General features: G+C 53.1%; 1 protein-coding gene across 3 annotated transcripts; it reads left to right on the top strand.

The window, feature by feature from the left end:
* The first annotated feature begins 131 nt into the window (after positions 1-131).
* On the top strand, positions 132-26,567 carry LOC144486852 (malate dehydrogenase, cytoplasmic-like). Of its 3 annotated transcripts, none has more exons than XM_078204871.1 (10): positions 132-305; positions 3,620-3,718; positions 7,572-7,668; positions 10,389-10,564; positions 16,709-16,831; positions 18,144-18,320; positions 18,474-18,587; positions 19,979-20,068; positions 22,686-22,806; positions 24,566-26,567. In XM_078204871.1, the coding sequence occupies exons 1-10, from the start codon at positions 303-305 to the stop codon at positions 24,574-24,576; spliced, it is 1,011 nt and encodes a 336-aa protein (XP_078060997.1). In that variant the 5' UTR covers positions 132-302; the 3' UTR covers positions 24,577-26,567. The 3 variants fall into 3 exon arrangements, with proteins under 3 accessions (XP_078060997.1, XP_078060998.1, XP_078060999.1); XM_078204872.1 differs by having other exon boundaries at positions 3,620-3,722; positions 7,576-7,668; XM_078204873.1 differs by lacking the exon at positions 18,144-18,320.
* Positions 26,568-27,996: the final 1,429 nt, after the last annotated feature.

Genomic DNA, 27,996 nt, shown 5'->3' with positions numbered 1-27,996 from the left:
GGGAGGGCGTCGTCTCTTCCCAGGGGCGGGCCTGATGATCCGCGCATGCCCTGTACCGCCGCGCAGTTGACAGGGGGGGGCGAAGCCTGCTGCCATGGGGGGGCGGAGACTGTTACCAAGAGGCGTGGCCTGTTGCTGAGGGCGGTGCTGTTTACACGGTGCGGGGGCCAGCTCGGTGGCGCGCGTGCCCCTCTTCCGGAGCGCAGTTGCCGGGGGGGCGGGGCCCGGGTTTGAATGCCGCAGCGGTTGGCGGCCTGACCCCGCGGTGACCCCCCCGGAGCTGAGAGCGAGGCGGCGCGGCCATGGTGAGTGGCGCCTCAGAGCGCGGCGGAGAGCCCGGGAGCGGGTGGCGGGGGGGAGGCTGACTGACAGCCGGGGGGGGGGCTGAGCCGCTCCCGCGGAGCTGCTGCACCTCCCCCCCGCCCATCTCTCTGTCTCCATCTCCTCAGCCGCTCGCACACAGCCCCTCCCTTCCTCCCATTGGCTAATCCCCGGCCGAACCCCGCCTCCTGACTGGCTGGCGGGCCCCCCGGAGACTGGGGCGGCTCGCATTCTGATTGGTTGCCGCGAGGGAAGGGAAGCTCTGATTGGTAGAAAAAGCTCCGAAACATGATTGGCTGTGTCAAGCTGCAATCTGATTGGCTGCGGGATCACTGTCACAATGTGATTGGCTGGGGACGGGGGGAGACCCAATGTGATTGGCTGGGGTTGGGGGAGACGCAATGGGATTGGCTGGGGTTGGGGGAGACGCAATGGGATTGGCTGGGGACGGGGGAGACGCAATTGGATTGGCTGGGGAGAGGAGGCGACGCAATGTGATTGGCTGGGGACGGGGGGAGACGCAATGGGATTGGCTGGGGACGGGGGGAGACGCAATTGGATTGGCTGGGGAGAGGAGGCGACGCAATGTGATTGGCTGGGGACGGGGGGAGACGCAATGGGATTGGCTGGGGAGAGGGGGAGACGCAATGGGATTGGCTGGGGACGGGGGGGAGACGCAATGTGATTGGCTGGGGACGGGGGGAGATGCAATGGGATTGGCTGGGGATGGGGGGGCGACACAATGGGATTGGAAGCAAAATCCCGCAGATGCTGGAATCTGGAAGGAAAACAGAAAATGCTGGAAAATCTCAGCGGGTCTGACAGAAGCTGTGGAGAGAGAATAGAGGCAAGATTTCGAGTCTGGATGACCCTTGGTCAGAGCTAAAGATTAAGGAATTAGGACGAGATTTCTCCTGTAACAGGGGGTGGGGGGAAAGTGTTGACAAACTTGTCATCGACAAAGGGAATGTAAAGGGGGGGGGTGATAAAGGTTAGGAATGGTGCTAATAGCAGCCACTGAGAAATAGGAATGTGTAAATGGCAGAACCAAGATGTCAAAGGACAACCTGAGGCAGGTGGCCCGAGTGGGGTGGGGGGGGGGGGGAAGAATATGGAACGCGAGACGTTTAAGAAGTGGACAAATGAAATGATGGAATCATAGAATCCGTACACTGCAGAAGGAGGCCATTCAGCCCATCGAAGCTGCACCGACAACAATCCCACCCAGGCCCTATCCCCGCGACCCTATGTATTTACCCTGCTAATCCCCCTGACACTAAGGGGCAATTTAGCTTGGCCAATCCACCTAACCCGCACATCTTTGGACACTAAGGGGCAATTTAGCATGGCACCAAATGGGTATCAGGGTCAAACTCTCCGCTGGTTGGAGTCATACCTGGCACAGAGGGAGATGGTTGTGGAGTGTCAGTCATCTCAGCTCCAGGACATCTCTGCAGGAGTCCCTCAGGGTTAGTGTCCGAGACCCAACAATCTTCAGCTGCTTCATCGATGACCTTCTCTCCATCAGAAGGTCAGAAGTGGGGGTGTTTGCCGATGACTGCCCAATGTTCAGCATCATTCGCAACTCCTCAGATACTGAATCAGTCCCGTGTCCCAATGCAGCAAGATCTGGACAATATCCAGGCTTGGGCTGACAAGTGGCAAAATATTCACGCCACACAAATGCCCGGCAATGACCATCGTCAACAAGAGAGAGTCTAACCATCTCCCCCTTGACATTCAATGGCATTCCCATCGCTGAATCCTCTCCCCCACTATCAACATCCTGGGGGTTATCACTGACCAGAAACTGAACTGGACCCAGCCAGATAAACACAGTGGCTACAAGAGCAGGTCAGAGGCTGGGAATCCTGTGGAGAGTAACTCACCTCCTGACTCCCCCCAAAGCCTGTCCACTGGGAATCCTGCGGAGAGTAACTCACCTCCTGACTTCCCCCCCAAAGCCTGTCCACTGGGAATCCTGCGGAGAGTAACTCACCTCCTGACTCCCCCCAAAGCCTGTCCACCATCTAGAAGGACACAAGTCAGGAGTGTGATGGAATACTCTCCACTTGCCTGGATGAATGCGGCTCCCAACAACACTCGAGAAGCTCGACACCATCCAGGACAAAGCAGCCCCGCTCGATCGACACGCTAACCACAAACACTCACTCCCTCCACCACCGACGCACAGTGGCAGCAGTGTGTACCATCTACAAGATGCACTGCAGCGACTCGCCAAGGCTCCTTCAACAGCACCTTCCAAACCCGCCACCTCTACCACCTAGAAGGACAAGGGGGGGGGGGGGCAGCAGACACATGGGGAACACCCCCACCTGCAAGTTCCCCCTCCGAGCCACTCACCATCCCGACTTGGAAATATATCGGCCATTCCTTCACTGTGGCTGGGGTCAAAATCCTGGAACTCCCTCCCTAGCAGCACTGTGGGTGTACCTACACCACACAGGGACTGACTGATGTCCAATCACAATCCTGGAACTCCCTCCCTAACAGCACTGTGGGTGTACCTACACCACACGGGACTGACTGATGTCCAATCAAAATCCTGGAACTCCCTCCCTAACAGCACTGTGAGTGTACCTACACCACACGGGGACTAACTGATGTCCAATCACAATCCTGGAACTCCCTCCCAAATGGCATTGTGGGTCAACCCCCAGCACATGGACTGCAGCGATTCAAGGAGGCAGTTCATCACCACCTTCTCAAGGGGCAACTAGGGATGGGCAATAAATGCTGGACCCAGCCAGCGACGCCCATGTCCCACAAATGAATTTTTTAAAAATTCACCTAACTTGCACAACTTTGGACACTAAGGGGCAATTTAGCATGGCCAATCCACCTAACCCGCACATCTTTGGACACTAAGGGGCAACGTAGCATGGTGAATGCACCTAACCCGCACATCTTTGGACTGTGAGAGGAAACCGGAGCACCCGGAGGAAACCCACGCAGACACGGGGAGAATGTGCAAACTCCACACAGGCAGTGACCCAAGCCGGGAATCGAACCCGGGTCCCTGGCGCTGTGAGGCAGCAGCGCTAACCCACTGTGGCACCGTGTCGGCGATGTGACAACAAGAAATCAAATCAAAAGCTGGTGAGAGTTGTAGCGGACATGCCGAATTTCCTTAGCCTCCTGAGAAAGTAGAGGCGTTGGTGGGGCTTTAACTATAGTGTCGGCGTGGGGGGGACCAGGACAGGTTGTTGGTGATCGTACCTCTCCAGATTATCTTGCCTCCGATGACTCACTCGCTGTTCTCCAAACCTTGTTCCAGGCTGTGCCGGTGAAGGTTGTGGTCACAGGAGCAGCCGGTCACGTTGCCTACTCCCTGCTGTACAGCATAGCCAGTGGGGAGGTGTTTGGGAGAGAGCAGGCAAGTATAGTACAGCCCTGGCATCTCACCCCCACGCATCCTTCCCCTACACACAGCTATCCCCGTTCCGAGTCAACTGTTCCTCCTTACACTTGAGAATCGATGGATTCCCTCCCTTTCCCCCTCCCGATTAATAGTCTAGCGATCATACCACGGGCCACTGGGATATGGGCCGATCAAAGGTGGATGTCTGGAGTCAGGCCGCAGTGCAGCCAGCTCCAGGACATCTCTGCAGGAGTCCCTCAGGGTAGTGTCCAAGACCCAACAATCTTCAGCTGCTTCATCGATGACCTTCTCTCCATCAGAAGGTCAGAGGTGGGGATGTTCGCCGATGATTGCACAATGTTCAACATCATTCGCCACTCCTCAGATACTGAAGCAGTCCCGTGTCCCAATGCAGCAAGACCTGGACAATATCCAGGCTTGGGCTGACAAGTGGCAAAATATTCACACCACACAAGTGCCCGGCAATGACCATCTCCAACAAGAAACACTCTAACCATCGCCCCCTTGACATTCAATGGTGTAACCGTCACTGAATCCCCCCACTGCCAACATCCTGGGGGTGACCACTGACCTGAAACTCAACTGGACCCAGCCACATAAACACTGGCAACAAGAGCAGGTCAGAGGCTGGGAATCCTGCAGAGAGTAACTCACCTCCTGACTCCCCCCCAAAGCCTGTCCACTGGGAATCCTGCGGAGAGTAACTCACCTCCTGACTCCCCCCCAAAGCCTGTCCACTGGGAATCCTGCGGAGAGTAACTCACCTCCTGACTCCCCCCCAAAGCCTGTCCACTGGGAATCCTGCGGAGAGTAACTCACCTCCTGACTCCCCCCAAAGCCTGTCCACTGGGAATCCTGTGGAGAGTAACTCACCTCCTGACTCCCCCCAAAGCCTGTCCACCATCTACAAGGACACAAGTCAGGAGTGTGATGGAACACTTCCCACTTGCCTGGATGAGCGCGGCTCGAGAAGCTCGACACCATCCAGGACAAAGCAGCCCCGCTCGATCGACACGCTAACCACAAACACTCACTCCCTCCACCACCGACGCACAGTGGCAGCAGTGTGTACCATCTACAAGATGCACTGCAGCGACTCGCCAAGGCTCCTTCAACAGCACCTCCCAAACCCGCCACCTCTACCACCTAGAAGGACAAGGGGGGGGGGCAGCAGACACATGGGGAACACCCCCACCTGCAAGTTCCCCCCTCCGAGCCACTCACCATCCCGACTTGGAAATATATCGGCTGTTCCTTCACTGTGGCTGGGGTCAAAATCCTGGAACTCCCTCCCTAACAGCACTGTGGGTGCACCTACACCACACGGGGACTAAATGATGTCCAATCACAATCCTGGAACTCCCTCCCTAACAGCACTGTGGGTGCACCTACACCACACACGGGGACTGACTGATGTCCAATCACAATCCTGGAACTCCCTCCCTAACAGCACGGTGGGTGTACCTACACCACACGGGGACTGACTGATTTCCAATCACAATCCTAGAACTCCCTCCCTAACAGCACTGTGGGTGTACCTACACCACACGGGGACTAACTGATGTCCAATCACAATCCTGGAACTCCCTCCCTAACAGCACTGTGGGTGTACCTACACCACACGGGGACTAACTGATGTCCAATCACAATCCTGGAACTCCCTCCCTAACAGCACTGTGGGTGCACCTACACCACACGGGGACTAACTGATGTCCAATCACAATCCTGGAACTCCCTCCCTAACAGCACGGTGGGTGTACCTACACCACACATGGGGACTGACTGATGTCCAATCACAATCCTGGAACTCCCTCCCTAACGGCACTGTGGGTGTACCTACACCACACATGGGGACTGCAGCGATTCAAGATGGCGGCTCATCACCACCTTCTCAAGGGGCAACTAGGGATGGGCAATAAACGCTGGGCCCAGCCAGCGACGCCCATGTCCCACGAATGAATTTAAAAAAGCCTTTTCAAACTGAATGGCGGCAGAACGGGCTCGAGGACGTCCTCTGCACCCTCTCCGAGGCCTCAACGTCCTTCCGAAGCGCGGGGCCTATTATCAGACACGGTTGTCCAGCTCAGGTTTGATCAGTGTTTCACAAAATATCACCAGAACTTCCTTAGTTTTGTGAATAAATCCCAGGATCCCAATCACCGACAACAATGGAAAATGCTGGAAATTCTCAGCAGGTCTGACAGCCTCTGTGGAGAGAGAATAGAGCCAATGTTTCGAGTCTGCATGACCCTTCATCACAGCATCTGCAGTACCATAGAATCCCGACAGCGCAGAAGGAGATCATTTGAACCATTGAGTCTGCACTGGCAACAATCCCACCCAGGCCCTATCCCCGTATCCCAACGTATTTACCCTGCTACTCCCCCCGACACTAAGGGGCAATTGAGCATGGCCAATCCGCCTAAGCTACATATCTTTGGACACTAAGGGGCAATTTAGCATGGCCAATCCACCTAACCTGCACATCTTTGGACACTAAGGGGCAATTTAGCATGGCCAATCCACCTAACCTGCACATCTTTGGACACTAAGGGGCAATTTAGCATGGCCAATCCACCTAACCTGCACATCTTTGGACACTAAGGGGCAATTTAGCATGGCCAATCTACCTAACCCGCACATCTTTGGACACTAAGGGGCAATTTAGCATGGCCAATCCACCTAACCTGCACATCTTTGGACACTAAGGGGCAATTTAGCAAGGCCAATCCACCTAACCTGCACATCTTTGGACACTAAGGGGCAATTTAGCATGGCCAATCCACCTATTCCGCACATCTTTGGACATTAAGGGGCAATTTAGCATGGCCAATCCACCTAATCTGCACATCTTTGGACATTAAGGGGCAATTTAGCATGGCCAATCCACCTAACTTGCACATCTTTGGACATTAAGGGGCAATTTAGCATGGCCAATTCACCTAACCTGCACATCTTTAGACATTAAGGGGCAATTTAGCATGGCCAATCCACCTAACCTGCACATCTTTGGACATTAAGGGACAATTTAGCATGGCCAATCCACCTATTCCGCACATCTTTGGACACTAAGGGGCAATTTAGCATGGCCAATCCACCTAACCTGCACATCTTTGGACATTAAGGGGCAATTTAGCATGGCCAATCCACCTAACCTGCACATCTTTGGACACTAAGGGGCAATTTAGCATGGCCAATCCACCTAACCTGCACATCTTTGGACACTAAGGGACAATTTAGCATGGCCAATCCACCTAACCCGCACATCTTTGGACACTAAGGGACAATTTAGCATGGCCAATCCACCTAACCCGCACATCTTTGGACACTAAGGGGCAATTTAGCATGGCCAATCCACCTAACCTGCACATCTTTGGACATTAAGGGGCAATTTAGCATGGCCAATCCACCTAACCTGCACATCTTTGGACATTAAGGGGCAATTTTGCATGGCCAATCCACCTAACCTGCACATCTTTGGAGTGTGGGAGGAAACCGGGGCACCCGGAGGAAACCCACGCAGACACGGGGAGAATGTGCAAACTCCACACAGACAGTGACCCGAGCCAGGAATTGAACCCGGGTCCCTGGCGCTGTGAGGCAGCAGTGCTAACCACTGTGCCACCCATCAAGTGTAAGTTGCCTTTATCCCAGCATCCCAGTGAACTTTCTTGTTTTGATCTCGCCCTGCCTTTAACAATTTATGTACATGCTCCCCCCGCCACACCCGCACCCCCCCGACCATTCCTCCCGCCCCCACCTCCTGTATCAAACGGTGCTGTTTAATTTTGATTGCCCCCTTCCTCAGTGGTCCTGCCGTATTGATCCACTGCTGTTGTTCTTGCAGCCAGTGACTCTGGCCCTGACGGACGTTCCCCCGCTGCTGGGCGTGCTGGACGGAGTGGCCATGGAGCTACAGGACTGCACCTTCCAGCTCCTCCAAGGTAAAGGGCGGCGCTCGAGAGAAACTCCGCATCGGTTCGAAGCAGCATTAACGTTCGCTGACACCGGGGTTCAGAGTCACGGGGCAACACAGCACGGAAACAGGCCCTTCGGCCCATCCACTCCATGGTGCCCACCCAGCTCGTCCCAATTGCCCGCGTTTGGCCCAGATCCGTCTAATCCTTTCCCATCTACTTATCCAAATGTTTTTTAAAATGTTGCTGTTGTACCTGCCCCAACCCCTTCCTCTGGCAGCTCATTCCACATACACACCACCCACTGAGTGATAAAGGAGAGGCGATGGCCTAGTGGTATTATCGCTAGACTATTAATCCAGAGACTCAGCTAATGTTCTGGGGGACCCGAGTTCGAATCCCGCCACGGCAGATGGTGGAATTTGAATTCAATAAAAAATATCTGGGATTAAGAATCTACTGATGACCCATTGTCGGAAAAACCCATCTGGTTCCCTTTAGGGAAGGAAATCTGCCGTCCTTACCCCGGTCTGGCCTACATGCGACTCCAGAGCCACAGCAATGTGGTTGACTCTCAACTGCCCTCCAAGGGGCAACTAGGGATGGGCAATAAATGCTGGGCCCAGCCAGCGACGCGCATGTCCCATGGATGAATAAGTTGCCCCTCGGGTCCCTTTCAAATCTCTCCCCTCTCACCTATGCCCTCTAGTTTTCGATTCCCTTACGGTTGGAAAAAGTCTCGGTGCGTTTACCCTATCTCTGTACCGCATGATTTTATACTCCTCACTCAGGTCAACCCCTCATTCTCCCGCATTCCGAGTGCTCCGGTTTCCTCCCACGTGCTGGTTCGATGCTAGATTCTCCCTCAGTGTTACCCGAACAGGTACCGGAGTGTGGCGACTAGGGGGATTTTCACAGTAACTTCATTGCAGTGTTAATGTAACCCGACTTGTGACACTCATAAACTTTAATGTCCTTTAGACACAGGGTGGCACAGTGGGTTAGCGCTGCTGCCTTTCAGTGCCAGGGACCCGGGTTCGATTCCCGGCTTGGGTCTGTGCAGAGTTTGCACGTTCTCCCCGTGTCTGCGTGGGTTTCCTCCGGGTGCTCCGGTTTCCTCCCACAGTCCGAAAGACCTGCTAGTTAGGTGCTAAATTCTCCCTCAGTGTTACCCGAACAGGCGCCGGAGTGTGGCGACTGGGGGATTTTCACAGTAACTTCATTGCAGTGTGAATGTAAGCCTACTTGTGACACTAATAAGTAAACTTTAAACTTTAAGAATGGTTAGGATTAGAATAGTGAGGTGGAATCCCAGTAAGAAGTCTCACAACACCAGGTTAAAGTCCGACAGGTTTATTTGGAATCACGAGCTTTCGGAGCGCTGCTCCTTCATCAGGTGAGTGGGGGAGGGAGGTTTCACAAACATGGCGTATATAGACAAAGACACAATTGCAAGATAATGATTGGAATGCGAGTCTCTATAGGTAATCGAATCTTTACAGGTACAGACAGTGCGAGTGGACTTTAACCTGGTGTTGAGAGACTTCTTAGAATCCTGACAGTGCGGTCGGTGCAGACTCGGCCCATCGAGTCTGCACCGACCACAATCCCACCCAGGCCCTATTCCCGTAACCCCTCATATTTACCCTACTAATCCTCCTGACACTAGGGTTAATTTATCATGGCCAATCAACCTAACCCACACATTTGGAATATTGTGTGCAGTTCTGGTCACCTCACTATAAGAAGGATGTGGAAGCGCTGGAAAGAGTGCAGAGGAGATTTACCAGGATGCTTCCTGGTTTGGAGGGTAGGTCTTATGAGGAAAGGTTGAGGGAGCTCGGGCTGTTCTCTCCGGAGCGGAGGAGGCTGAGGGGAGACTTAATAGAGGTTTATAAGATGATGAGGGGGATAGATCGAGTGGACGTTCAGAGACTATTTCCTCGGGTGGATGGAGCTATTACAAGGAGGCATAACTATAGGGTTCGTGATTAGGAGATATAGGAGGGATGTCCGAGGTAGGTTCTTTACTCAGAGAGTGGTTGGGGTGTGGAATGGACTGCCTGCAGTGATAGTAGAGTCAGACACTTTAGGAACTTTCAAGCGGTTATTGGATAGGCACATGGAGCACACTAGGATGATAGGGATTGGGATAGCTTGATCTTGGTTTCGGAAAAGGTTCGGCACAACATCGTGGGCCGAAGGGCCTGTACTGCGCTGTACTATTCTATGTTCTAAATTGCCCCTTAGTGTCCAAAGAAGTGCAGGTTAGGTGGATTGGCCATGCTAAATTGGACTGTGGGAGGGAACCGGAGCACCCGGAGGAAACCCACGCAGACACGGGGAGAATGTGCAAACTCCACACCGACAGTGACCCGACACCGGAATTGAACCCGGGTCCCTGGCGCTGTGAGGCGGCAGCGCTAACCACTGTGCCACCCAGCTGCCAGTCCTAATCCAACGCCGGCATCTTACTGTGCCCACCTCAGTCCAACGCCGGCATCTCCACATCATTCATAACATGCCAACAGTGAGGTACAGTTTGCCTTTGACTAGTACAGGTGCGATGGGCCGAAGGGTCTTTATCTGTGTTGTAGACCGCCGTGACTTGATAGTGGAGTTCTCCCCGGAGTTCTACCCCACACAAGCATTGCTTTTCACAAATACAACCCTGGCGCTCACACCGTCAATTGTTTTTCGAGGGAGCTTTGTTGTGTTGTGTTGAACGGACCTGTCTCTCTCTGTAGGAGTCACTGTGACGGATCTTCAGGAGGTGGCCTTCAGGGATGTGGATGTAGCTGTGTTGCTCGGAGCAGTGACCAGCAGGGAGGGCACGGACAGCAGTGACACCTTCAGAGCAAACGTTCGGATGTTCAGGTCCCAGGGACAGGCCCTGGACGCGTACGCCAAGAAAACAGTCAAGGTAAGGGAGCCTGATACTCCCTCCTCCCCTCACTGTCCTCGGCCACTCCCTTCCCGGAGTTTTAACAGTGCGGCACTCCCTCAGCACTAACCCTCTGACAGTGCGGCACTCCCTCAGCACTGACCCTCCGGCAGTGCGGCACTCCCTCAGCACTGACCCTCCGGCAGTGCGGCACTCCCTCAGCACTGACCCTCCGACAGTGCGGCACTCCCTCAGTACTGACCCTCCCACAGTGCGGCACTCCCTCAGTACTGACCCTCTGACAGTGCGGCACTCCCTCAGTACTGACCCTCCGACAGTGCGGCACTCCCTCAGCACTGACCCTCCGACAGTGCAGCACTCCCTCAGCACTGACCCTCTGACAGTGCAGCACTCCCTCAGTACTGACCCTCCGACAGTGCGGCACTCCCTCAGCACTGACCCTCCGACAGTGCGGCACTCCCTCAGTACTGACCCTCCGACAGTGCGGCACTCCCTCAGCACTGACCCTCCGACAGTGCAGCACTCCCTCAGCACTGACCCTCCAACAGTGCAGCACTCCCTCAGTACTGACCCTCCGACAGTGCGGCACTCCCTCAGCGCTGACCCTCCGACAGTGCGGCACTCCCTCAGCACTGACCCTCCGACAGTGCGGCACTCCCTCAGTACTGACCCTCCGACAGTGCGGCACTCCCTCAGTACTGACCCTCCGACAGTGCGGCACTCCCTCAGTACTGACCCTCCAACAGTGCGGCACTCCCTCAGTACTGACCCTCCGACAGTGCGGCCCTCCCTCAGTACTGACCCTCCGACAGTGCGGCCCTCCCTCAGTACTGACCCTCCGACAGTGCGGCACTCCCTCAGTACTGACCCTCCAACAGTGCGGCACTCCCTCAGTACTGACCCTCCGACAGTGCGGCACTTCCTCAGCACTGACCCTCCGACAGTGCGGCACTCCCTCAGCACTGACCCTCCGACAGTGCGGCACTCCCTCAGCACTGACCCTCTGACAGTGCGGCACTCCCTCAGTACTGACCCTCCGACAGTGCGGCACTCCCTCAGCACTGACCCTCCGACAGTGCGGCACTCCCTCAGTACTGACCCTCCGACAGTGCGGCACTCCCTCAGCACTGACCCTCCGACAGTGCGGCACTCCCTCAGTACTGACCCTCCGACAGTGCGGCACTCCCTCAGTACTGACCCTCCGACAGTGCGGCACTCCCTCAGTACTGACCCTCCGACAGTGCGGCACTCCCTCAGTACTGACCCTCCGACAGTGCGGCACTCCCTCAGTACTGACCCTCCGACAGTGCGGCACTCCCTCAGTACTGACCCTCCGACAGTGCGGCACTCCCTCAGTACTGACCCTCCGACAGTGCGGCACTCCCTCAGTACTGACCCTCTGACAGTGCGGCACTCCCTCAGTACTGACCCTCTGACAGTGCGGCACTCCCTCAGTACTGACCCTCTGACAGTGCGGCACTCCCTCAGTACTGACCCTCTGACAGTGCGGCACTCCCTCAGTACTGACCCTCCGACAGTGCGGCACTCCCTCAGTACTAGCAGTGGAGGATTTAAATCTATTTTAGCTTTCTCAGTGTGTGAGCTCCTTCTTCTAGATGCAGATCGTGGGCTGCTTGGATTGGTCGAATTAATTTTTATTGTGAATGGAGATTGTCCTCGAACTCTAATAGAATAAGACTCCCTTTCTCAGTATCACTGACACTGACCCAGGCGTTTCTGTGGGACACAAGTCTTTAGGCCGAAAGTGAAAGCAAAGAGATGATACTGAACCTCTACAGGTTCCCCTCTAGTGAGAATATCGGGTTTCAAAACACCCTGTGAAGGGCCATTCAGCCCCTCTCATCAGTTACACAAGAACAAAGGAGGCCATTCAGCCCCTCAGTTCTGTTCCACTGGAAAAAAACAAGGCCATTTAGGCCCTCTATTCCATTAAACAAGAGCAAAAGAGGCCATTCCGCCCCTTTAATTTGTTATACAGCCTGAAATGAGGCCCTTCAGGCCATCTAATCTGTTACACAGTTACAAACAAGGCCATTCAGCCCATCTAATCTGTTACACAGCCTCAAACAAGGCCCTTCAGGCCATCTAATCTGTTACGCAGTTACAAACGAGGCCATTCAGCCCATCTAATCTGTTACACAGCCTCAAACAAGGCCCTTCAGACCATCTAATCTGTTACGCAGTTACAAATGAGGCCATTCAACCCGTCTATTCTGTTACACAATGACAAACGAGGCCATTCAGCCCGTCTAATCTGGTACACAGTCGCAAACTCGGCTGTTCAGCCCTCCTCATGTGTTACTCAGGAACAGGAGACTGTTTCCTTCCTCCAGCCTATTCAATGATTGAACTTTATATCCCTTTGTCCCATCTCCCTTAAAACCCAGCATCGATTTCAGATTTAAGATGAATCGATCGGATGTCGATCGTTGTGTGTGGGAGAGAGTTCCCGACGTCTCCCGCCCGTTGTGTGTGGGAGTAGTTCCCCAGGCGCACTCCCGCAAGCTCAGCCTCTCATTTTTATACTCTGTGCGGCCCCCCCCCCCCGTCCTGATCCTGGGCTCCCCCGACCAGCGGGAATAGTTTCTCTCTCTCTCTCTCTCTCTATATACCCTCTCAGTTCCCCTTCGTTACGAGAAAACTCCAATCAAAATCCCCCCCTCCCCCGCTTTTAACTTTCTAAATTCCAGGCAATACAACCCCAGTTTGTGTGACCTCTCCTCGCGATTTAACCCCCTGGGAATCCAGGTATCGTTGGGGTGAATCTACACTGCGCTCCCTCCGAGGTCAGTACATCCTTCCCAAGCTGAGGGGGCCCCCCCCCAGAGCTGCTCACAGTAACCCCGGGTGCGGCCTAACCCGGGCCTACGCACAGCTGAAGCCTAACTCCTAACCCCTTGCATCCCTGTCCTCCAGATATAAAGGGCAGCATTCCCATCAGCCTTTTTGATTGTCCCCTGTACCTGTCCGTGACGTTTCAATGATCTGTGTACCTGGGACCCCCACCCCCCCTCCCCCGAGTCTCTTTGTACCTCCACTATTTCTCTCTGTCAGAAAGACCTTTTAGGTTAGGTTAGAGAGGTCCAAAGTGGGCGACCTCTCTCGTGCCCACACTGAAACCCGCCAGTCACGGTTTTACCCGTTCACTTAATCTCCCGGTATCTCTTTATAATTTTAATCTTCCGCCCAACACTGCACCCAGTGTCACCTATCTTTGTGTCATCCACAAATCTGGATGGAGTCATAGAGGTTTACAGCATGGAAACAGGCCCTTCGGCCCAACTTGTCCATGCCACCCTATTTTTTAACCACTAAGCTAGCCCCAATTGCCTCCGTTTGGCCCATTATCCCTCTCTACCCATGTTATTCATGAAACTGTCTCGATGCTTTTTAAAAGACAAAATTGTACCCGCCTCTACTACTACCTCTGGCAGGTTGTTCAATCCATCACACAAACCAGCCTCCCATCCATTGCCTCCGTCTACACTTCCCGCTGCCTCGGGGAAAAGCAGCCAGCATAATCAAGGACCCCACGCACCCCGGGCATTCTCTCTTCCACCTTCTTCCGTCGGGAAAAAGATACAAAAGTCTGAGGTCACGCACCGACCGACTCAAGAACAGCTTCTTCCCTGCTGCCGTCAGACTTTTGAATGGACCTACCTCGCATTAAGTTGATCTTTCTCTACACCCTAGCTATGACTGTAACACTACATTCTGCACCCTCTCCTTTCCTTCTCTATGAACGGTATGCTTTGTCTGTATAGCGTGCAGGAAACAATACTTTTCACTGTATCCCAATACACGTGACAATAAATCAAATCAAATTATTCCAGACACTCGCCACCCTCTGTGTGGAAAGAATTGCCCCTCTGGACACTTTTGTATCTCTCCCCTCTCACCTTAAACCTATGCCCTCTAGTTTTAGACTCCCCTACCTTTGGGAAAAGATATTGACTATCTAGCTGATCTGTGCCCCTCATTATTTTACAGACCTCTATAAGATCACCCCTCAGCCTCCTACGCTCCAGAGAAAAAAATCCCAGTCTATCCAGCCTCTCCTTATAACTCAATCCATCAAGTCCCGGTAGCATCCTAGTAAATCTTTTCTGCACTCTTTCTAGTTTAATAATATCCTTTCTATAATAGGGTGACCAGAACTGCACACAGTATTCCAAGTGTGGATCTGGGATTCTCTCTCCCGACATCTAAGCGAAGTTTTACTTTTGCACATATTTTAAGAGCACAGGGACAGGGGACTGAGGCTCTTCTAGCGAGAGAGCAAGAAGACAATGGGCCGAATGGCCTCTCCCTGGGCTGAAACATTATTGTTACCGAGTCTGAAGGAGGCCATTCAGCCCATCAACTGCATGCTAGCTCTCTACGTCACTGCCCCCCACCCCCAATTCCGTGTGTGTCAACCAAAGATACTTTTTGTCTTTATTCTTGGGACATGGGCGTCGCTGGCTGGGCCCAGCATTTATTGCCCATCCCTAGTTGCCCCTTGGAGGGCAGTTGAGAGTCAACCACATTGCTGTGGCTCTGGAGTCACATGTAGGCCAGACCGGGGTAAGGACAGCAGATTTCCTTCCCTAAAGGGAACCAGATGGGGTTTTCCGACAATGGGTCATCAGTCGTCAGACCCCACCTGGAGTACTGTGCCCAGTTCTGGTCGCCTCATTACAGAAAGGATGTGGAAGCCATAGAAAGGGTGCCGAGGAGATTTACAAGGATGTTGCCTGGATTAAGTGGCATGCCTTATGAGGATAGAACAAAGAACAGTACAGCACAGGAAACGGGCCCTTCGGCCCTCCAAGCCTGTGCCGCTCTTTGGTCCAACTGGACCAATCATTTGTATCCCTCCATTCCCAGGCTGCTCATGTGACTATCCAGGTAAGTCTTAAACGATGTCAGCGTGCCTGCCTCCACCACCCTACTTGGCAGCGCATTCCAGGCCCCCACCACTCTCTGTGTAAAAAAACGTCCCTCTGATATCTGAGTTATACTTTGCCCCTCTCGCCTTGAGCCCGTGACCCCTCATGATCGTCACCTCCAACCTGGGAAAAAGCTTCCCACTGTCTCCCCTCATTCTCTGTCTTTCCAGGGAGAACAAGCCCAGTTTACCCTATCTCTCCTCATAGCTCAGACCCTCCATACCAGGCAACATCCTGGTAAACCTTCTCTGCACTCTCTCTAAAGCCTCCACGTCCTTCTGGTAGTGCGGTGACCAGAACTGGACGCAGTACTCCAAATGTGGCCTAACCAGCGTTCTATACAGCTGCATCATCAGACTCCAGCTTTTATACTCTATACCCCGTCCTATAAAGTCAAGCGTACCATATGCCTTCTTCACCACCTTCTCCACCTGTGCAGCCACCTTCAAGGATTTGTGGACTTGCACACCCAGGTCCTTCTGTGTTTCTATACTCTTGATGGCTCTGCCATTTATTATATAACCGTATAGGTTGAGAGAGCTAGGTCTTTTCTCCTTGGAGAGGCGAAGGATGAGAGGTGACCTGATAGAGGTGTATAAGATGTTGAGAGGTATTGATAGAGTGGATTCTCAGAGGCTTTTACCCAGGGATGAAATGGTTGAACAAAGAACAATACAGCACAGGAATAGGCCCTTCGGCCCTCCAAGCCCGCGCTGCTCCCTGGTCCAAACTAGACCATTCTTTTGTATCCCTCCATTCCCACTCTTGTTGCCACAAGAGGTCACAGGTTTAGGGTGCTGGGGAGTAGGTACAGAGGAGATGTGAGGGGTAAGTTTTTCACTCAGAGGGTGGTGGGTGCGTGGAATCGGCTGCCGGTAGTGGTGGTGGAGGCGGATTCGATAGGGTCTTTGAAGAGACTTTTGGATAAGTTCATGGAAGTTAGTAAGATAGAGGGTTATAGGTAAACCTAATAGGTAGGGACATGTTCGGCACAACTTGTGGGCCGAAGGGCCTGTTTGTGCTGTAGCTTTTCTATGTTCTAGATTCTTAATTCCAGATATTTTTTATTGAATTCAAATTCCACCATCTGCGGGATTCGAACCCGGGTCCCCCAGAACATCAGCTGAGTTTCTGGATTAATAATCTAGCGATAATACCACTCGGCCATCGCCTCCTGCTGCCATCTTATTCTCTGTCTCTTGTTGCTCAGGTTCTAGTGGTGGGCAGCCCAGCCAACACCAACTGCCTTGTCGCCATGACGGCCGCGCCCTCCATCCCCCGGGAGAACTTCTCCTGCCTGACGCGGCTGGGTCAAAACCAAGCGCAGGCCCAGGTAAGTGCCAGGAGAGGTGGGACACACGAGGACGCAACAGCCCCACCCCTTCACCGAACTCCCCCCGAGGTCACGTGTGCTCACGTACCCCTCCCCCAGGGAGATGTTTACGCCAATCAGGGAGCGAGGTCACCTCAGGAGATCTCGGGACAGGTGACCTAAAGTCAGTTTTAAGGAGCGCCTTAAAGGCAGAGAGAGGGAGACAGACAGAGAGGGAGAGAGAGAGAGACGGAAAGAGGAGAGGTTGAGAGAGAGAGAGAGAGAGAAGTTGAGGGAGACAGAGAGAGAGACAGAGAGAGAGGTTGAGGGAGAGAGAGAGAGAGAGAGCGAGAGATTGTGAGGGAGAGAGAGAGAGCGAGAGATTGTGAGGGAGAGAGAGAGAGAGACAGAGACAGAGGTTGAGGAAGACAGAGATTGAGGGAGAGAGAGGGAGAGAGAGAGAGATTGTGAGGGAGAGAGAGGTTGAGGGAGCGAGACAGATAGAGAGAGAGAAAGAGGCAGAAAGGTTTAAAGAGAGAATCCCAGAGTTTAGGGCCCCTCCAGGCAGTGAAGGCACGGCCTCCAATGGCAGAGTGATGGAAAAGTAGTCAGAATTGGAGGGGCACAGGGATCACATGAGGGGTCTCGGGGCTGGGGGGTGGTTGTGTAGGTAGGGAGGGTGGGAGAGTTTGTGGAGGAGGGTTATAGGGGCAGGGGAAGGTTACAGAGATAGGGAGAGTTGTAGGGGCTGGAGGAGGTTACAGAGATAGGGAGGGGTGTAGGGGCTGGAGGAGGTTACAGAGATAGGGAGGGGATGTAGGGCGCTGGAGGAGGTTACAGAGATGGGTGGGGGTGTCGGGGCTGGAGTGGGTTACAGAGATAGGGAGGGGGTGTAGGGGCTGGAGGGGGTTACAGAGAGAGGGAGGGGGTGTAGGGGCTGGAGGAGGTTACAGAGATAGGGAGGGGGTGTAGGGGGCTGGAGGGGGTTACAGAGATAGGGAGGGGGTGTAGGGGGTTGGAGGGGGTTACAGAGATAGGGAGGGGTGTAGGGGGCTGGAGGAGGTTACAGAGATAGGGAGGAGGTGTAGGGGCTGGAGGGGGTTACAGAGACAGGGAGGGGGTGTAGGGGCTGGAGGGGGTTACAGAGATAGGGAGGGGGTGTAGGGGCTGGAGGGGGTTACAGAGATAGGGAGGGGGTGTAGGGGGCTGGAGGAGGTTACAGAGATGGGGACGGTGAGCTCTCGTGGGAGAGAGGAGGGGGCACTGGGTGTATTGTCCGCGTCCCCCCCCGCAGGCTAATTGCTGACGGTATTTGCTCTGTCCCTCGGTACAGCTCGCCCTCAGGCTGGGGACCGGCCCCGGATCCATCCGGAACGTCATCATCTGGGGCAGCCAGTCCGGCACGTGGTACCCCGACATGGAGCTCACCTCGGTCACACACGGCTCCCTCCGAGAGGGCCTTCGCCAGGCCTTGGGGGATGCCCAGTTACTGCCCGGAGATGCCAACATGGTGAGAACACTGTTCCCCTCTCCCTCCTCCCTGTGCCCGCTTCCGTGCCGGGGGAGCCGGGGTGGGGACGGGGGGGAGGATTCTCCGCAACAGTGGGTGGTCCCTCCACATTCCTGGTGTTAGCCAGCGACATCTCTCTCTCTCTCTCCTCAGCACATCCAGCATCAAGGGAGGACCCTGAAGGGGATGGCCAGACCGTCTGGTGCCATGGCAGTTGCCAGTGCCATCTGTGACCACCTGCGGGCACTGTGGTCTGGGACGCAGGAGGTACGTTGGCTTCGAGGTTACACTGGCTGTGGGGGGGGGAGAACGCAGGGAGTGGTGACTAACTAATGGTGTGCTGCGATCTGGTTCACTGATCGTGCTCTGCGTTGCTATGATGCTTATCTTAAAGGAGTCTGTGTAATCAAGATGGAATCCCTTATCATAGAAACACAACAGCGCAGGAGGAGGCCATTCAGCCCGTCGGGTCTCCACCGACTCTCTCACAGAGCATCTTACCCAGGCCCAACTGCAGGCCCGTGCATTTTCCCCACGATTCCACCTAACCCACACATCTTTGGACACTAAGAGGCAATTTAGCATGGCAATTCCACCCAACCTGCACATCTTTGGACACTAAGGGGCAATTTAGCATGGCAATTCCACCCAACCTGCACATCTTTGGACACTAAGGGGCAATTTAGCATGGCCAATCCACCTAACCTACACATCTTTGGACACTAAGGGGCAATTTAGCATGGCCAATCCACCTAACCTACACATCTTTGGACACTAAGGGGCAATTTAGCATGGCCAATCCACCTAACCTACACATCTTTAGACACTAAGGGACAATTTAGCATGGCCAATCCACCTAACCTACACATCTTTGGACACTAAGGGGCAATTTAGCATGGCCAATCCACCTAACCTGCACATGTTTGGACACTAGGGGGCAATTTAGCATGGCCAATCCACCTAACCCACACATCTTTGGACACTAAGAGGCAATTTAGCATGGCAATTCCACCCAACCTGCACATCTTTGGACACTAAGGGGCAATTTAGCATGGCCAATCCACCTAACCTACACATCTTTGGACACTAAGGGGCAATTTAGCATGGCCAATCCACCTAACCTACACATCTTTAGACACTAAGGGACAATTTAGCATGGCCAATCCACCTAACCTACACATCTTTGGACACTAAGGGGCAATTTAGCATGGCCAATCCACCTAACCTGCACATGTTTGGACACTAGGGGGCAATTTAGCATGGCCAATCCACCTAACCTACACATCTTTAGACACTAAGGGACAATTTAGTATGGCCAATCCACCTAACCGACACAACTTTGGACACTAAGGGGCAATTTAGCATGGCCAATCCACCTAACCTCCACATCTTTGGACACTAAGGGGTAATTTAGCATGGCCAATCCATCTAACCTGCACATCTTTGGACACTAAGGGGCAATTTAGCATGGCCAATCCCCCTAACCTGCACATCTTTGGACTGTGGGGGGAACACAGTAAGAAGTCTCACAACACCAGGTTAAAGTCCAACAGGTTTATTTGGTAGAAAATGCCACGAGCTTTCGGAGCGCTGCCCCTTCGTCAGGGGGGAAACCAGAGCACTATTGGTCATTAATGCTGCCTCATTGTCCTTCACAGGGTGAGCTGGTGTCGATGGGTGTCATCTCCAACGGAAACAGCTATGGGGTCCCTGAACACCTCATTTACTCATTTCCAGTCACTGTACAGGTACTTTGATGACTCAGTTCAAACTGGGTGAACCGTGCTCAATGTGACATGCCTAGGTTGCAGCTCCAAACCCCACTCCAAAGATTTGAGCTCCTAAAACCCCAGTTCCACACTCCCAATACTAGTTGAGGGTCAGTGCTGAGGAAGTGCCGCACTGTCAGAGAGTCAGTGCTGAGGGAGTGCCGCACTGTCAGAGAGTCAGTGCTGAGGGAGTGCCGCACTGTCAGAGGGTCAGTGCTGAGGAAGTGCCGCACTGTCAGAGGGTCAGTGCTGAGGAAGTGCCGCACTGTCAGAGGGTCAGTACTGAGGGAGTGCCGCACTGTCATAGGGTCAGTGCTGTGGGAGTGCCGCACTGTCGGAGGGTCAGTACTGAGGGAGTGGCGCACTGTCGGAGGGTCAGTGCTGAGGGAGTGCCGCACTGTCAGAGGGTCAGTGCTGAGGGAGTGCTGCACTGTCGGAGGGTCAGTGCTGAGGGAGTGCCGCACTGTCGGAGGGTCAGTGCTGAGGGAGTGCCGCACTGTCGGAGGGTCAGTGCTGAGGGAGTGCCGCACTGTCAGAGGGTCAGTGCTGAGGGAGTGCCGCACTGTCAGAGGGTCAGTGCTGAGGGAGTGCCGCACTGTCAGAGGGTCAGTACTGAGGGAGTGCCGCACTGTCAGAGGGTCAGTGCTGAGGGAGTGCCGCACTGTCGGAGGGTCTGTACTGAGGGAGATCGCTTCCTATTTCTGTAACCATCTCCAGCCCCACCACCCTCTGGGTTCTCTGAGCATCCCCCGATTCCCATCGCTCCGCCATTGGCAGCCGTGCCTTCAGCTACCTGGGGGGCCCTGGAAATCCCTCACTGAACCTCTCCACCTTTCCTCTCTGTCTCTCTCTCTCTCTCTCTCTCCCTCATTCTCTTTCCCTCTCTCACAGAATCATAGAGGTTTACAGCTTGGAAACAGGCCCTTCGGCCCAACTTGTCCATGCCGCCCTTTTTTTTAAAAAACCCCTAAAATAATCCCAATTGCCCGCATTTGGCTCATATCCCTCTATACCCATCGTACCCATGTAACTGTCTAAACGCCTTTTAAAAGACAAAATTGTACCCGCCTCTACTACTGCCTCTGGCAGCTCGTTCCAGACACTCACCACCCTCTGTGTGAAAAAATTGTCCCTCTGGACCCTTTTGTATCTCCCCCCTCTCACCTTAAACGTATGCCCTCTAGTTTTAGACTCCCCTACCTTTGGGAAAAGATGTTGACTATCTAGCTGATCTGTGCCCCTCATTATTTTATTGACCTCTATAAGATCACCCCTCAGCCTCCTACGCTCCAGAGAAAAAAGTCCCAGTCTATCCAGCCTCTCCTTATAACTCAAACCATCAAGTCCCGGTCGCATCCTAGTAAATCTTTTCTGCACTCTTTCTAGTTTAATAATATCCTTTCTATAATAGGGTGACCAGAACTGTACAAAGTATTCCAAGTGTGGCCTTACCAATGTCTTGTACAACTTCAACAAGACGTCCCAACTCCTGTATTCAATGTTCTGACTGATGACTCTTTCTCTCCCTCTCTCTCTCGTTCTCTTTCCCTCTTTCTTTCTCCCTCTCTCTCTCTCTCCTCTCTCAGGACGCTCCTTAACGCCGGTCCCTTTGACCGAGCTTTTGGTCACCTGTCCCAAACATGTTATTCAGTGTTGTATTCTTTGCGGGGCAGCACGGGGGTTTGCACAGCTGCCTCACAGCGCCAGTGACCCGGGTTCAAGTTGAAGTTTAAAGTTTATTTATTCGTCACAAGTAAGGCTTACATTAACGCTGCAATGAAGTTACTGTGAAAATCCCTAATTCCCGGCTTGGGTCACTGTCTGTGCGGAGTCTGCACGTTCTCCCCGTGTCTGCGTGGGTTTCCTCCGGGTGCTCCAGTTTCCTCCCACAGTCCAAAGATGTGCGGGTTAGGTGGATTGGCCATGCTAAATTGTCCCTTAGTGTCCAAAGATGTGCAGGTTAGGTGGATTGGCCATGCTAAATTGCCCCTTAGTGTCCAAAGATGTGCAGGTTAGGTGGATTGGCCATGCTAAATTGCCCCTTAGTGTCCAAAGATGTGCGGGTTAGGTGGATTGGCCATGCTAAATTGCCCCTTAGTGTCCAAAGATGTGCAGGTTAGGGGGATTGGCCGTGCTAAATTGTCCCTCAGTGTCCAAAGATGTGCAGGTTAGGGGGATTGGCCATGCTAAATTGTCCCTTAGTGTCCAAAGATGTCTAGGTTAGGTGCATCGGCCGTGCTAAATTCTCCCTCGGTGTGCCCGAACAGGCGCCGGAGTGTGGCGACCAGGGGATTTTCACAGTAACTTCATTGCCGTGTTAATGTAAGCGGACCTGTGACACTAATAAATAAACTTTAAAGTTAAACACTTGTTGGATGAACTGTAAAAATGCAGATTCCCCCTGAGTGTCCTGTTGGTAAGACTAAAACCACAGGCTAACATCTGGCTCCCTTCCCTGTGAGCAGAGTGGCACTCTCCAGCTGGAGTGTGTACTGGAGTACGAGGGGAATGTGTGGGGGGAATTTAACCCTCAGTCAAAGTCACTGAGCCCCCTGGTGTCCCGTCCTCGGCGCTCACCGATTGCCTCTGTTTCCAGGAGGGAAGCTGGCAGATCGTGCCCGGCCTGCGGGTGTCCGACGTCTCCCAGCGGTGGATGGCCCAGTCTGCCCAGGAGCTCCTCGCAGAGCGGGAGAGAGCCCTGAGAGCGCTGGCAAAGAGTAAGTACAGCTTCCCCCAGCGGCCGGGCTCCGCGGGTACAGGACGGACATTACATTAAACCGAGGCAAAGCTCCCTCTACACCGTCCCCCATTAAACACTCCCAGAACAGGTACAGCACGGGGTTAGATACAGAGTAAAGCTCCCTCTACACTGTCCCCCATCAAACACTCCCAGAACAGGTACAGCACGGGGTTAGATACAGAGTAAAGCTCCCTCTACACCGTCCCCCATTAAACACTCCCAGAACAGGTACAGCACGGGGTTAGATACAGAGTAAAGCTCCCTCTACACTGTCCCCCATCAAACACTCCCAGGACAGGTACAGCACGGGGTTAGATACAGAGTAAAGCTCCCTCTACACTGTCCCCCATCAAACACTCCCAGGACAGGTACAGCACGGGGTTAGATACAGAGTAAAGCTCCGTCTACACTGTCCCCCCCATCAAACACTCCCAGGACAGGTACAGCACGGGGTTAGATACAGAGTAAAGCTCCCTCTCGCACTGTCCCCCATCAAACACTCCCAGGACAGATACAGCACGGGGTTAGATACAGAGTAAAGCTCCCTCCACACAGTCCCCCACGAAACACTCCCAGGACAGATACAGCACGGGGTTAGATACAGAGTAAAGCTCCGGTGTGGAGGGAGTTTTGCACTGTATTTAACCCCATTATTTTTAAACAGTGTCCCCAGTTCTTTATTCTCCCACAAGAGGAAACATTCCTCATTCACCCTGTCAACAAACCCGCTCAAGCTCTTAAAGCTTTCGATCACGATGCCTTTCTGTTCTTATAATCCTGGTCAGAATCTCCAAACTGAAATGTTAACTCTGCCTGGATCATAAGTTTGGCATCTTGAATTTAGCCTGGGGGAGCATGAGATGTTTCACTTCAGCGGGGACTCAAACGACCCCCTCGGGAGCTTTTACCAAACGCAGTTTATTTAAGAATATAGTTGACATGTATCGTCAGAAAATTACCAAGAACTTTTATCAGTTCCAAACAAGAAACAAAACGACCACGATAATGTGTAACCCTTAACAACTAACTGTGGTGTCCAGATCACCAACAGCCTGTCCTGGTCCCCCCATGCCGACACTATAGTTAAGAAAGCCCCACCAACGCCTCTACTTTCTCAGGAGGCCAAGGAAATTTGGCATGTCAGCTACGACTCTCACCAACTTTTACAGATGCACCATAGAAAGCATTCTTTCTGGTTGTATCACAGCTTGGTATGGGCTCCTGCTCTGCCCAAGACCGCAAGAAACTACAAAGGGTCGTGAATGTAGCCCAGTCCCATCACGCAAACCAGCCTCCCATCCATTGACTCCGTCTACACTTCCCGCTGCCTCAGGAAAAGCAGCCGGCATAATCAAGGACCCCCACGCACCCCGGACATTCTCTCTTCCATCGGGAAAAAGGTACAAAAGTCTGAGGTCACGTACCGACCGACTCAAGAACAGCTTCTTCCCTGCTGCTGTCAGACTTTTGAATGGACCTACCTCGCATTGAGTTGATCTTTCTCTACACCCTAGCTATGACTGTAACACTACATTCTGCACCCTCTCCTTTCCTTCTCTATGAACGGTATGCTTTGCCTGCAGAGCGCGCAAGAAACAATACTTTTCACTGTATGTTAATACAGGTGACAATAATAAATCTAATCAAAATGCTGGTTTACAAACTGCAGAGAGCATGATTTTAAAAAATGTTCTTAAAGGTACAGTAGCGTCACACTGTCCTCTCACTCTTTACAGGTCACCTTTGAGAGTTGTCGACTGGGGCCGGTTGGGAGCGAGCAGGGGATTGGAGATACAGAGAGCAGTCCGGAGGATGGTGTGACACACTTCCAATCTTCTCCAACTCCTCCCCCCTCCCCCCCAGCGCCCCCCACTCCCTCCCTGACCCATACACGGCATTGGCCACATTTCCTGTTTCCAGAACATTCCATTACAGACGGCCTGAATATTCAATCAAACGTCTTGCCCCTCCACTTGCGACTGCGCGGTCGGACTTAAGATACAGGAGCAGAATTAGGCCATTCGGCCCATCGAGTCTACTCCGCCATGGCTGATACGGTTCTCATCCCCATTCTCCCGCCTCTTCCCCGTAACCTTTGACCCCCCTCACCAATCGGGAACCTATCTCTCTCTGTCTCCAATACACTCGATGACCCGGCCTCCTCCGTGGCAGCGAATTCCACAGATTCACCCACCCTCCGGCTGGAGAAATTCCTCCTCATCTCGGTTCTAAAGGGTCCGTCCCTTTACTCTGAGGCCCTCGGATCCCAGTCTCTCCGACTAACGGAAACATCTTCCCCACGTCCACTCTATCCAGGGCCTTTCAGTATTCTGCAAGTTTCAATGAGATTCCCACCCCCTCATCCTTCTAAACTCCATCGAGTACAGACCCAGAGACCTCAAACGCTCCTCATACGTCAAGCCTTTCATTCCCGGGATCGTTCTGATGAACCTCCTCTGGATCCTCTCCAAGGTCAGCACATCCTTCCTTAGATACGGGATTAACCTTCCCCTAAAGCCGGCACCCACCCGGGGAGAACTCTGGGCTGACAGTGGGGTCTCACACCAAGAACTACCAGGGGAACGTAGAAACATGGAAGATCGGAGCGGGAGGAGGCCATTCGGCCCTTCGATCCTGCTCCCCCATTCATCACCATCTTGGCTGATCATCCAACTCAATAGCCTAATCCTGCTTTCTCCCCATAACCTTTGACCCCGTTCGCCCCAAGTGCTCTATCCAGCCGCCTCTTGAATACATTCAATGTTTTGGCATCAACTACTTCCTGTGGGAATGAATTCCACAGGCTCACCGGGTGAAGAAATGTCTCCTCACCTCCGTCCTAAATGGTCTACCCCGAATCCTCAGACTGTGACCCCCTGGTTCTGGACTCCCCCCACCATCGGGAACATCCTCCCTGCATCTACCCTGTCCAGTCCTGTTAGAATTTTATAAGTCTCGATGAGACCCCCCCCTCATTCGTCTGAACTCCAGTGAAAACAATCCTAACCTGGTCAATCTCTCCTCGTACATCAGTCCCGCCGTCCCCGGAATCAGCCTGGTAAACCTTTGGACTCAATCACTGAAACACCTATATGATGACAGCAACAAGTTCCATCCCATATCAGACTCACCATGGACTACTCTCCGGAATCGGTTGCATTCTTGGACACACGCATCTCCATCAAGGACGGTCACCTCAGCACCTCTGTACCGCAAGCCCACGGATAACCTCACGATGCTGGGGGGGCGGAGGGGGGTCACCTCCCGCTGTCCTCTCAACCCTAGGCTTCTCCTCCACACAATATCTCACCCAGGGTCCCTCCTCTCCCCCCCCCCCCCCCCCCCCCCTCTGCAATCCTCCCAAACCACTGCCGCCCCCAACCCCTCCCTCAACAGTCCAACACCCAATTCATTGCATAGCCTGCACTGGGCTTTGAGAGGAGCCAACCATTACTCCAGGGTGACCCAATCAACTCGATCGAGACCATATCGACTGGGAGTTTGCCGTCGTGTGACAGTGACGCGGGGGGATGGAATTTTCCCGTCCCGCCCGCCACGGGACCTGTAGCGGGGCGGGGGACACGGATCTGTTGGCCTGGTGTGGGATTTTCCAGTCTCGGAGCGAGCGCACCCGGAAAGTTCCTGCTCCAGGCATCGCCCTCCCCACCACAACGCAAATCCAGATTGACGTTTGCCAGAACTTTCTAAACGATGTAATAAAGACCAAACGTCTGTTCACGGAGGGCGTCACAAACACTCTGCTTCATCATTCACTCCCCGTCAATTCACAGCCCTTCGCACAGACTGGATTTGATTTATTATTGTCACACGGATGTGACATGTCGTATGAGGAACGGTTGAGGACTCTGGGCCTGTACTCGTTGGAGTTTAGAAGGATGACGGGGGGGATCTTATTGAAACTTACAGGACACTGCGAGGCCCGGATAGAGTGGACGTGGAGAGGATGTTTCCACTAGTAGGAAAAACTAGAACCAGAGGGCACAACCTCAGACTAAAGGGACGATCCTTTAAAACAGAGATGATGAGGAATTTCTTCAGCCAGAGAGTGGTGAATCTGTGGAACTCTTTGCCGCAGAAGGCTGTGGAGGCCGGGTCACTGAGTGTCTTTAAGTCAGAGATAGATAGGTTCTTGATTAATAAGGGGATCAGGGGTTATGGGGAAAAGGCGGGAGAATGGGGGATGAGAAAAATATCAGCCATGATCGAATGGCGGAGCAGACTCGATGGGCCGAGTGGCCTAATTCTGCTCCTATGTCTTATGGTCTTATGTATTGGGATACAGTGAAAAGTATTGTTTCCTGCACACTATTTTAAAAAGCATACCGTTCATAGAGTACAGAGGGGAGAAGGAAAGGAGTGGGTGCAGAATGTAGTGTTACAGTCATAGCTAGGGTGTAGAGAAAGATCAGCTTAATATTTGATTTGATTTATTATTGTCACGTGTATTGGGATACAGTGAAAAGTATTGTTTCTTGCGTACTATCCAGACAAAGCATACCGTTCATAGAGAAGGAGAGGGTGCAGAATGTAGTGTTACAGTCACAGCTAGGGTGTAGCAAAAGATCAGCTTAATATAAGGTCGGTCCATTCAAAAGCCTGACGGCAGCAGGGAAGAAGCTGTTCTTGAGTCGGTCGGCACGTGACCTCAGACTTTTGTACCTTTTCCCCGGCGGAAGAAGGTGGAAGAGAGGATGTCCGGGGTGCGTGGGGGTCCTTGATTATGCCGGCTGCTTTTCCCCGAGGCAGCGGGAAGTGTAGACGGAGTCAATGGATGGGAGGCTGGTTTGCATGATGGGACTGGGCTACATTCACAACCCTTTGTAGTTCCTTGTGGTCCTGGGCAGAGCAGGAGCCCCAGACCAAGCTGTGATACATCCGGAAAGGATGCTTTCTATGGAGCATCTGTAAAAGTTGGTGAGAGTCGTAGCTGACATGCCAAATTTCCTTAGTCTTCTGAGAAAGTAGAGGCGTTGGTGGGGCTTTCTTAGGTTTGGTGGATTGGCCATGCTAAATTGTCCCTTAGTGTACGCGAACAGGAGCCGGAGTGTGGCGACTAGGGGATTTTCACAGTAACTTCATTGCGGTGTTAATGTAAGCCTACTTGTGACACTAATAAATATATTCCATCTTAAATCAGGATTCTGTC

This window comes from Mustelus asterias, unplaced genomic scaffold (genome assembly GCF_964213995.1).
Source record: "Mustelus asterias unplaced genomic scaffold, sMusAst1.hap1.1 HAP1_SCAFFOLD_494, whole genome shotgun sequence".
NCBI lineage: Eukaryota > Metazoa > Chordata > Chondrichthyes > Carcharhiniformes > Triakidae > Mustelus > Mustelus asterias.
Note: the sequence above shows the minus strand (reverse complement) of the source record. Positions and strands in the feature narration are given on the sequence as shown.

Excerpts from the sequence above, each read along its gene's own strand:
- LOC144486852 (XM_078204871.1), top strand. Across the intron at positions 3,719-7,571 it reads AGGTGTTTGGGAGAGAGCAG|CCAGTGACTCTGGCCCTGAC; the intron begins GCAAGTATAGTA and ends TTGTTCTTGCAG. Across the intron at positions 18,588-19,978 it reads TGTGGTCTGGGACGCAGGAG|GGTGAGCTGGTGTCGATGGG; the intron begins GTACGTTGGCTT and ends TGTCCTTCACAG.